The 11,691-nt window shown below is 35.8% G+C and overlaps 1 protein-coding gene across 1 annotated transcript; it reads right to left on the reverse strand.

The window, feature by feature from the left end:
• Positions 1–41: 41 nt before the first annotated feature.
• LOC113117121 (uncharacterized) lies at positions 42–3,396 on the reverse strand. The gene is made up of 7 exons (XM_026285549.1): positions 3,006–3,396; positions 1,584–2,284; positions 1,248–1,293; positions 1,056–1,147; positions 759–869; positions 371–647; positions 42–281 (listed from the first exon to the last, which is right to left on the reverse strand). Exons 1-7 carry the CDS (start codon positions 3,039–3,041, stop codon positions 75–77), a joined length of 1,470 nt encoding a protein of 489 aa, XP_026141334.1. The 5' UTR covers positions 3,042–3,396; the 3' UTR covers positions 42–74.
• Between the last annotated feature and the right edge of the window lie 8,295 nt (positions 3,397–11,691).

The raw sequence follows: 11,691 nt of genomic DNA on the forward strand, positions 1-11,691 counted from the left end.
TTGAATTGGATGTTAATTTGCTTGTAAATGGATCATTTGGTCACTAGTCATTTCAATGATTGATTTAGTGTCAATTAAGAATGAAGCAGTACAAAATTTAAAACTTCTAAATACTGGTCTCTTCCATAGTTTTGAGAGTGTGAGGTTGGGTTAAAAAAAGTTTGAATTTGGGCCTTAAGTTCTTCAGTTAAGGGGCATTCGACTGGAGGAACTACAATTCCTGTCCACGGCTGGTCAGAGATACTGTCTGTGTCCCAGTCAGAGTCGTCGTCTTGTACAATCTGTTAAAAGTTGGTAATAGTTTATGGACATTGGGACAATATCTTGCATGAAAACATTACATGCATTAAAAGACAAATTCTTAAAATACCTCAGATGGGACTGGAGGAGTGACAGGGTTTTGCAGGAGTCCAATTTCCCAGAACTGTTCTGGGCTTTGATTACTCTCTGTGCGGAGAGGATGGTTATTCCACCCAATAGTGAAGGAGTCAAGGCTGGCCTGGAGACGAGGCAGGAACACAAACTGACAACAAAAGAGGTGAAGGCTGTTGGTTGGCTCTAGTAATCCTTCCTCTTCAAGGCTGTGCAAAACATCGTAATAGATGTTTGTAACTGCCATCCATATGTCACGCCAAAGGCGCTCAATGCTAAAAATGGAAGAGAAAACAGTGTGTAATGTTGAACACAAATCATCATTCTTAGAAACAGAACACTTTAAGATTAATATCAAGCTTTAACTAACTTATCTTGCTGCTTACCGCTGGTTATGCACGCTTTTCCCTGAAATGTAGCTTCCCCTGCCACAACCTCGCACAGAAAACATACATCTGGCAATCTCTACATTTTCAACTCCTTGGTCTCCTCGAACTCTAAATGCAAAAAATTAAATATGACCAGGTATTTTAGAAAAGAAACCTATGTTAACCATGTTTAAACAAGCAGGGATTTATTTACATTTAGCTTATGCTTTTATCCAAGGTGACGTTCACAAAAGAAGCAATCATTACTGGAGGTAACAAAGCATTCATACACACTCATGATGTAAGTTGTCTTACCTCAAGGGAAACCCATGTCTCTCCACTGACTGAAGGAAAAAACCGAGGGCAGTGGATGCCTTGTTATCTGTTGCAGCTCCAAGGTACATGACCTGAGAGACATAAAGTAAAGTTAGACTTACGCATTCCATCAGGAATTTGATTTGTACAAAATTTATAGGCCAACAATGCATTAAATAAAGAGAAAAATACCTTTCTGGAGTACCCATCAATGGCACCGAATATCACAAGGCCATATCTGATAAAAGATAATCTGTTATTACCAGTTGAAATGCGTATGTAAACTGTAGAGAGAAACTCGCATGCATAATAAGTCATTTTTAAGGATTAAAAATATCAAAAAAAATTTGGGCATTACTTATATTCCTTCATACATTTTCAAAGAATTTAAATAGAATTAGAAAACTCAGAAACTCACAAATAATGACTTCAAAATGTAATGTGATCACAATATGTGATATTTTCACAGAAAGGGTCACATATACTTTTCAGTAGCATTACATCAATGGCTTGACACGCATAACATACCTTATCAGCTTATGGTTTGTGTCTACGTGAACAACATGAAGAGGGCCCTTGACGGAATAAGTCCTTCTGACTACACATCTCAATTGTGTAATTCTTGCAAGTATTCCAGCAGAGTCCACTCGATGCATGGAATCCCAAACTCTTGTCCATGGCACACGATGACCCAAGGCTTGTAAGTGTCCCTTCATCATTCTATGGCCTAGGTGTGGACTTTTAGCTTTGATTGACCTCACTAGGTTGTCAAGTTCTTCATCTGTGATTTTACTGTAGGTGTCCTTTAGAGAAATGCCATACTCAGTGAGGCGACGTTTGATTGTCCTTGTTGACACACCAAGAAGCTCGGCAATACATGGAACAGATAGCTGCATATTAACTAGGTACTGAAGATGTTCTCTGGAAATAATAAACTTTGGGGGCCCCTTAACTCCAAATTCAACTTCAAGGGCAGTAACAGGTTCATTGTTATTGTCAATATGCCTATCCACTGTGTTTTTCAAGGTTGACAGTTCGCCAAGGAGTTCCTCTGGGACTGAAATTTGATCATAGACTGATGAAATGAAGAGAAGCTCATGACCGCATAAAAACTGCAAATAATCTAAATCTAGGGGTAGGCGACTCATTGCATCCTGCAGTTTGGATAGCAGTCTTTCCATGATCATCCTTCCCAGCTGGTGACTTGTGGCATCATTAGGTCCATGGACCTAAAGATAAGAATTTATTTGATTAAATGTATAAAAAAATATTTAAAAATTGATATGCGAGTCAGCTAAAGTTAAAACACCCTTGGGAGTTTGGCTGGTGTGTGCGTGTTGAGTTCTGTGCATGTATCTGTGTGTGTTTTGTGCACGATTGTTTCTTATTTGAGTGTCTTCACGATTCTGATCAGTAGGAAATAATGCTCTATGTAAGCAGTTCGAGTTTGAGTCACTTATAACGTGCATTTAAAAAAACAACAGTCGAACATCATCATCATTATTATTAATATACTTTACTATCATGAAAATACATGAGAAGGTTTTAGGAATATTGATAAAATGATGTCCATATGCATTTCCTAAAACTAGTTATGTGTGTTGCAGTTACTCTGTCTCAGATCAAAGAACATAGGGGTCACATGACAACAGAACATGGCGGATGCAGTAACGTATGTCTGAATGCTATTTCCACCACACATACTATATTTTGCCTTTTTTGTGGATTACATTAAAAGATTTCAGATGCAAAAAGCCTCTACAGGCCCATCTCCATAAAAAAATGAGATTATGATGTTCAGTGAAAGCTCTCCACACATAATAGCTTCTTACTCAAATAATTTTACTGCAAAACCCCGTTAAATGCCACCCTCTGGCCGGTCTGAAGTATCTGTTATTAATAATATAGGAGTCTAATAATAATAAGAAGAAAGCGATCAATAATACATACCTGTGATCCATCACCCGCATGTCTCTGCTCCGCCATTTCGATCGATCCACTCGGTCAGGGCTCTGGGGCTCGCGCTGATGACGTAACGAGAAGGGCGCGCCTTCGTCCCTTGTACACACCTCAACCTCTTGACCCCTCCCCCACGTCAAATCAGGGACACAAAGCGAGGCGCAAAGAAAAAATGAAGCGCAAAGGAAAGCTTGCACTGCAAAGGCACGGATGACTGAAACGCGGATTTAAAGGAGCAGCGCAAAGGGAAATGTGTTGCAAAGTTAATGCGGCTGAAGTTTTACTTTGCTAAACTTTATATTTTCTCTCAGCGGTAAACCTTTCTTTTGCAGTTATTTTTTTTTACTTGCAAAAAAGCAATTTTTTTTCTCAATACTCTATTTTTATTTGCAAAACATATATTTTTTTTTGCAAAACATATATATTTTTTTGCAAAACATATTTTTTGTTTGCAAAACATTGTTTTATTTTGCAGATATATATGGCCCTATTTTGACTCCATAGAGCTCTGAAACACTGCCAGCGGGACATTAAACAGGAAGTGTCTGTCCGAGCTCAAAACAGGTTTTACGTGGGAACGCTAAGTTTCTCGGGTGAAGGCAAAAGATTTGCAAAAAAATTTCCACCACCACGTCCCTTTGAGGGCTCCGTAGTAAATATCATCTACTGCTGGTTACTTCGGATTTTGATATGGAAATCATGACAATTAGCTTACCTTAACAAGGAATGATTTTCCTAAAGTGGTGTAACAAGTGGGTTGGACAGGAGTGTGTGTTTGGATGAGGATACCAATAAGTGAAACGCATACTCGAAATGTGACCTCTTTAACCCATCTCAGTGAGGGGTGAGCGCACACACACCCCCGGAGCAGTGCAGGGAGCAATTAGGATAAGTCGCAACACGCTGGCCGTGAGACTCGAACCGGCAACTCTTTGGTTACAAGCCCGACTCTCTAACCACTAAGCTACAACTGACCCCACAGTTATAAAATTCTCTAACAGCCACAAGAGAAAACTGATGCCTTTCACCATTAACCACAGCGGCAAAAAAACAACAGGTTTTATAAACAACACAGTCCAGCGCCAGATCGCATCTTTAACAAACGAACGATATGTATGATATGCATAACAACAATAGTAGACAATAGTAGGCTAAACGCTGACTATAAATCAAGGAAACAACATCACCAATAAAGTTTAGAAAAGATGCGCAATTTAACCTAATGTCTTCAGTGGCACAGGCACTAGTGTGGAAGCCTCGTTTATTTGATGCTTGTTTCAAAGTCCTTGGTTCGAAACTGTAGTTTATACCTTTTGGTATCACAAATCACATCGAAAAGGCATTTATTTTCAACAAAAATGAAGTAGAAATAAAGTGTCTAACGAGTGTTTAATAAAACACTTTATACTATTATTGCATCCTGTTAATGTACACAATTACTGAGATGCAAACAGAATCTGCCAAAATATAGAATATCTAATTACTATTTACACTTATTGCAAACTTTCGCGACATTTACATGATGTAAATAGAATATATAGCTATTTGTTTTTAGTGTAAATCACAACTGTTGCTTTTTGCACTTAGTGCATAGTCACTGCCTAATTCAACTGGAAAAATGTAGGCTATATTTGGTGTTAATGTATGCATTTTTTAGTGGAATTTCACCGTTCTGATGAAAATGAGAAATGACTGTGAAATTCTACTGGTTTTCTCTGTAAAACTAAATTTTTTTTCAACTCTGACCAAAAAATATACAGGAATGTTTTTTTAAGGACATGTCAGGATAACAATAGACAACAACTACTGTTATTTAAAGGAAAATGTAATTTTTTTGCAGTAACAAATTTAAATAGTTAAAAAACAGGGAAAATGTACATTAGATGTAAAAGTTAGCATTTTTATGGAATTTCACAGTTCTGGTCAAAATGTCATAATACTGTTAAATTCTACCGTTTTTTTCTGTAAAAATACATTTATTTTTTACAGTGTGGCCAACCTAACATATCCTTCACACATAATGCAGTACCATAACGCATTTCAACAGTATCTGTGAAACATCCAAGATGGTGGATGGAGTGAAATCTTGTCAGTAAATGCTTTTATGTGACCCTGTGTCTTAAGTCGCTGGGGTATGTTTTTAGCAATAGCCAAAAAAACATTGTATGGGTCAAAATTATTGATTTTTCTTTCATGCCAAAAATCATTAGGATGTGAAGTAAAGATGTTCCACGATATTTTGTAAATTTCCTACCATAAATATATCAAAACTAAAAATTTTTATTAGTAATATGCATGGCTAAGAAATTATTTGGACAACTTCAAAGGCCGTTTTCTCAGTATTTAAATTTTTTTGGCACCCTCCAATGCCAGATTTTCAAATAGTTGTCTCTCAGCCAAATATTGTCCGATCCCAATAAACCATACATCAATGGAAAATATGTTTCTTCAGCTTTCAGATGAAGTATAAATAAACAATATAATGAAATATTTACAAATAAGACCAGGGTCCAGGGACACATTTTGACACAACATATCAATAAATGAATTAAGCAATATATCACCCTAGCAAGAGCATTCTTGCAGCCTACTATAGTTAATCATGTATAGGTAAACTAACATTTTAGAACGTTGATGATTACTTTTGTTTTGATTTTGCTCCATCAATAAAAATAGATCAATTTCTTTCCACAGATAAATATTCTGTTGTGGTGTGTATCTCCAAACAACGCATAGTAGTGGTGTTCTGAATGAACAAATTGATCGAGTGAATGATTCACTGATTCACTGACTCATTCATAAAGACAGTGGCAGTGGAAATGAAGCATTTTGACTTCTGACTTGTACCTACTTATAATTCACACCCACAATAATTGTGTAAAAAGGTATTTGCCATGGTGTCCCATTTACCTGTAAGTATATTTACCCTGCTGTAGTAGACAACCACGTTCCAAATGTCATTGTCAAAAAGGGTCCGTATTTAATGAAGTGCTGTTTTTAATCTCATTACAATATTAACTTAAAGCATGCTGATGTTGAACTCCGGTAGTATCCGTTGTGAATATCATGTGCTGTTTTTGCTGTGAGCTGAGTTGCTTTGAAATCAATCTCTTAAAAGAAAGCAGTTGCTTATGTAGAAAAGAGCTTTTGCAAAAGTGCCCTCTTTTTTCCACCAATGACTAAGTAACAAAGGATTGTGGCTTTATATATATATATATATATATATATATATATATATATATATATATATATATATATATATATATATATATATATATATATATATATATATGTATTAAGCTTTTGTTTATTTTCTTTGCAAGTAGCTGAACATCAGAGAACATTTCATAAAAAGCAACTCTAAATGGACTCCTTTCTTCTGCTATTCACATTGAACATGAGTAACAATGCTAAATGGAAGCAATACTGTAATAATAAATGATACATAACAGTTCAAGTCTACTTAGAGTACGTGTTAAGAAACATAGTCATGAAACTTACGATATGTTTACGATTTACGATTACGATTCACCCTGCTATAGCAAACAGGGGAGGGAGTGGCTCAATAGTTCACGTAGGTTGTCTGCAAACTGTAAGGTTACTGGTTCAATCCCTAGCTCCACCTGACCAAGTGTTGAGGTGTCCTTGAGCAAGACTTCTAACCCCAGCTGCTCCCGACGAGCTGGATGGCGCCTTGCATGGCCGACACCACCGCCATCGGTGTATGAATGAGTGAGTGAATGTGAAGCAAATTGTAAAGCACTTTGGATGGCCATGGGTCTGTTGAAAGTGTTATATAAATGCAGTCCATTTACATTATTTAATTCATATTAAATAATCTAAAAGTAAAGTTTAAAAAAAAGTATTTTAAAAAAATATATATTTTTAAGATTTTGAAGTACTCTGCACATTTAATACAATTAAGTACACTTATTTTTCACAAGGGTAATCATCAGCCATGCATGTTAACTTTTAACCAACAGAGATAAAACATAAATAAATAAGAAATCGAATTTAGACAGCACATAAAGTGTTGTTTTTGTAAGCATTACCATATTGTTTAACTGCACAATCTGTGGTAAGTATTTCTGTGGTATTGTATTGTATATGTGACGATAGGGGGAGGTGTAATTCTAGTGAATAAACCTACAGTAGAAGTGCTGATAATGCATTCTCGTTGATAAGAGTCGCACTCTCTGTGCAACTTCATGAGAAAAGGATGTTTCGTGTTGCTTATGGACTAGCCATTTTTAGCATCTTATTTGCACGTAGGATATTCTTGATTCATTTTACACTATTTCATTCTCTTTTGAAAAAACATTAATTTCACTCTCTTTATTCTCTTTACATAGGTCTGTCAGATTGTGTTCATTTTGATCAGCCTTTGTCTATATTCAGAAAGCAAGACATAGAGGCAGAGATCTCTTGTAGACACGACGACAGTAACTTAGATGTCATGTTATGGTATCAACAACTCCATAAAAGCAAATCACTGGCCCTCATCGGTTATAGCTATGACAAAGCTGACCCAGTCTATGAAACTGATTTCCAAAATTCAAGATTCAAGATGACCAGAGATAACACCGTGACCGGAGCTTTGACAATCTCTAACCTGAGAGTGTCAGATTCTGCTGTCTATTACTGTGCTGCTAAAAGGCACAGTGTTGTACTCTCAATTAGTTTCCTCACTAAAAACCTTAGCATTAAAACAGGAAATACAGCAGGATCTGTGGTATTTGATGTAAAGTGACACTTACTTCCTAATCTGATAAAGAGCTTATAGCAGAGTTGAAATTCTGAACAAAAAGAGGATGATTACTGGCGACTATAATTGAGTGAATCTCACAATGCATTTAAATGGGAAGAAAAGTTCAAAAGAACTATATATTTATATTTTTTAAATAAAGTTAGAAATGGAATAGGAAGTACAAATAAACTGTAATAATATATTATTATAAATTGAAAATGTATGGCATACAGTATCTAAAATTATATCAGTTTATATGTATAATGAATTTTATTTACAGTATGCTGAATCTATTTCATATTGAAATTATTTCTCTTAAGTAATTTGTAACTTTATTTTTTTTTTTCATTTTATTTGAATTCAAAATACCTTATTTTATAGTAATAGTAATAAAATATAGTACTGTATTATTAGATCCAATTATATTACAGTTATCCTAAGCATGATGTAAAAAATGGGCGGGACTTAAGACTCTCTAGTTTTTCACATAGCCTACTGTGTATTGAGGAGAGAGTAGGAGAACACTTCACAGAGGAAATTTTAAATGGCAATGTTTGTCCTTCTATGCATGTCACTGCTTTTTCTCAAAGGTATTCATTTGTAATTTTATGACAAGATTTTCATGTAGATTTTTATTGGATGACAACTATCTGAACTATCTTTGTATTTCCAGCAGATTTCAGTGACGGTGTCCTGATCACTCAATGGCCAAAGCATATATCCAGTCTTCCAGGCTCCTCAGTGGAAATGCTCTGTTACCAGAATGATACAGACTATGATTACAAATACTGGTACAGACAAATAACAGGAGAACAGCCAGTGCTTATTGGGAGCTACATTGTTAACTCTCCCACTTATGAGCAGGGTTTTGAGACCGGCTTCACAATGTCAGGTACAAAGACAAAGCACTGGACCCTGAAAGTGGATGTTAAGGAGGGGATTGATGCAGTGTATCTGTGTGCTGCTAGTTACACAGTGAATAAATGGAATTAAATTATAGCACAAAAACTCTTTTGATGGCAACCATGCAATCACACCTGTCTCAACCACAGATAAAGTACCGATCTGTACAAACAAGTCAGTAGAATAAGAGATTTCATTTTCATTTAATGACGTTACACTCCTCCCTTCTACCAAAAACACATTTGCATCACGGTCTCATTGATATTGTACAGTCAGTAGGGGGAGTTACAACCGTTTATTTAATCAAGTTTTTTTCTCTCATTTCTTTAGCACAGTGGCATATACTTTCTCATCGCATTATTTTATTTGCTGCATGACCACAGTTTTTGTCCACTGTTTTAGAAGGATGTTTGCAGGTATACATGGACTGTGTATTTTTTTCTTATTCTACATAGGTAAGATTTCCTTCAGTTATTACTCTTTATCGTTTCCTTTATCTCTCTTTTTTATTTATTTATTTTGTTGTTCACAGAGATGGGGAGAAGTGTGAACGTTCAACAAAAACTGACTTCCTTGTTAGTCAACAAGAATGATATGGCAGAGATACCTTGCAAATATGATGACAGTGGCAAGCCAAACATGTTATGGTATCAGCAGAAGGATACAGCCATGGTCTTGATCGTGTTCAGTTACAGTGCTACAGGTGACCCCACCTATGAGGAAGGATATGAAGGCCGGTTTAAATTGGAAAGAACAGAAACACTGAAGGGAGTCCTGAAAATCTCTGATCTCAGTTCATCAGACTCGGCTGTTTATTACTGTGCTGTCAGTATGCACAGTGCTGTAGTCTTTATTACCTGCCTGACTAAAAACCAAACCACCAGACAAACAGGAAATACACAAAAAAGCCAATCTAATGTTCTTGAGGTTCAATTGTGACAATAATGAAAAGGCTTGTTACAGCATTTAATTTCTACATCAAATAATATTTTTGTACAGTTTTTAATAGAAAACACAATCAGATATAAGTGTTGCTCCCAAACTGAGTACAGGATCTACCCAGACAGCGGCATGTGTGCTGGCCAACTTAACGTAGCATTCACATATAATGCAATACCAGAATGCATTTCAACAGTTTCTGTGAAACATCCAAGATGGTGGATGGAAAGAAAAGAAATGTTGCCAGTAAATACTTTAATTTAATGCCATTTATTTTGATGCATTACATCAGTAAATTATAAACATATATAGGTAAACTAATACTTCATAATCTATTTTTTTTTTTTTTTTTGCTACATCAACAAAAATATTCCAATTCATATCCACAGATAAATATTCTGTTATGCTGTGCATCTCCAAGCAACACACAGTAGTGGTGTTCTGAATGAACAAACTGATTGAGTGAATGATTCACTGATTCACTCATAAAGACAGTGGCAGTGGAAATTATGCATTTTGACTTAAAAAAATGGCAACATTTGACAAAAGGCAATGACTTTGTACCTACTTATAATTTGCACCCACAATAATTGTGTAAAATATATTTACCTTTTACCTGTAAGTTTACCCTGCTATAGTAGACAACCACGTTCCAAATGTCATTGTGAAAAAGTGTCCATATTCAAGGGTGTGCTGTTTTAATCTCATTACAATATTAACTTAAAACATGCTCATGCTGAACTCCACTTGTATTCGTTTTGAATATCATGAGCTGTTTTGCTGCGAGCCGAATTGCTTTGAAATCAATCTCTTAAAAGAAAGCAGCTGCTTATGTAGAAAAGAGCTTTTGTAACTCAAAAATGCTCTCTTTTTTTCCACCAATGACTAAGCAACAAAGGGGTGTGGCTTTATAAATATATGAAGTACTAGCTTATTTTTTTTTTTATTTATTTTTTTTTTTTGTAATTTGCTGAACATCAGAGAAGATTTCATAAAAAGCAACTCTAAATGGACTCCTTTCTTCTCCTATTCACATTGCTTTGTCTAAAAGGTATTAAAGTTTAACTTGAAATAAGAATTGACAGTGATCTTCGTGGTTTAGAATAAATGTACTGTAGATTTCGAATGAAAAAACATATCCTGTTTATTACGATATCTTTGTATTTCCAGCAGATTTCAGTGACGGTGTTCTGATCACTCAATGGTCGAAATACATATCCAGACTTCCAGGCTTCTCAGCTGAAATGCACTGTTACCAAAATGATACAAATTATGACTACAAATACTGGTACAGACAAATAAAAGGAGAGCTAGAGCTTGTTGGGAGCTACATTGTTAGCTCTGGCTCGACTGAGAAGGATTTTGGAACCGGTTTTACAGTGTCAGGTACAGAGAAGAAGCAATGGACCCTGAAAGTGGATGTTAAGGAGGGGATTGATGCTGTGTATCTGTGTGCTGCTAGTTTACACAGTGAATAAACACTAATAAATTGTAAAACAAAAACCCATTGGATGGCAACCTCTAAATCACACCTGCCTCAACCACAAAGAAATAAACCCATATCTCTACAGACAAGTCAGCAGAACTTTACAACCCGCACATACAGTAGAATTACATTAATCATTTTACACCCCTCCCTTATGCCAAAAGCACTTTCTCACAAAGGTCTTGTTGATGTGACGCAGTCAGTAGGGGGAGATGTGACTTTAATGTACAGGTATTCCTCTCTCTCTGTTGATACTAAAGTCTTGTACTCTCTCTCTCACCTTGTCAGATTATTTTTGCTGTGTGCATAGCCAGAGTATTTTTTAACCCTGTTTTAGAAGGATGTTCAGAGCTGCGTATGGACTGTGCATTTATTTCTTATTATATATAGGTAAGATGTCCGTTGAGAGCAGAATGATCAAATTATTATAGCTACTGTATATATCAGTTTTGTTATTGTTCTTTGCTTTTAAAAAGAATATCTATTAAAACATATATTTATATTTGATTTTATTGATTATATTGTCACAGGGATGGTGCGATGTGTGACCGTTCAACAGAACCCCACATCCATTTTAGCCAACGAGAAATCTGCGGTGATAA

This window comes from Carassius auratus, chromosome 17 (assembly GCF_003368295.1).
Source record: "Carassius auratus strain Wakin chromosome 17, ASM336829v1, whole genome shotgun sequence".
Taxonomy (NCBI): Eukaryota; Metazoa; Chordata; class Actinopteri; order Cypriniformes; family Cyprinidae; genus Carassius; species Carassius auratus.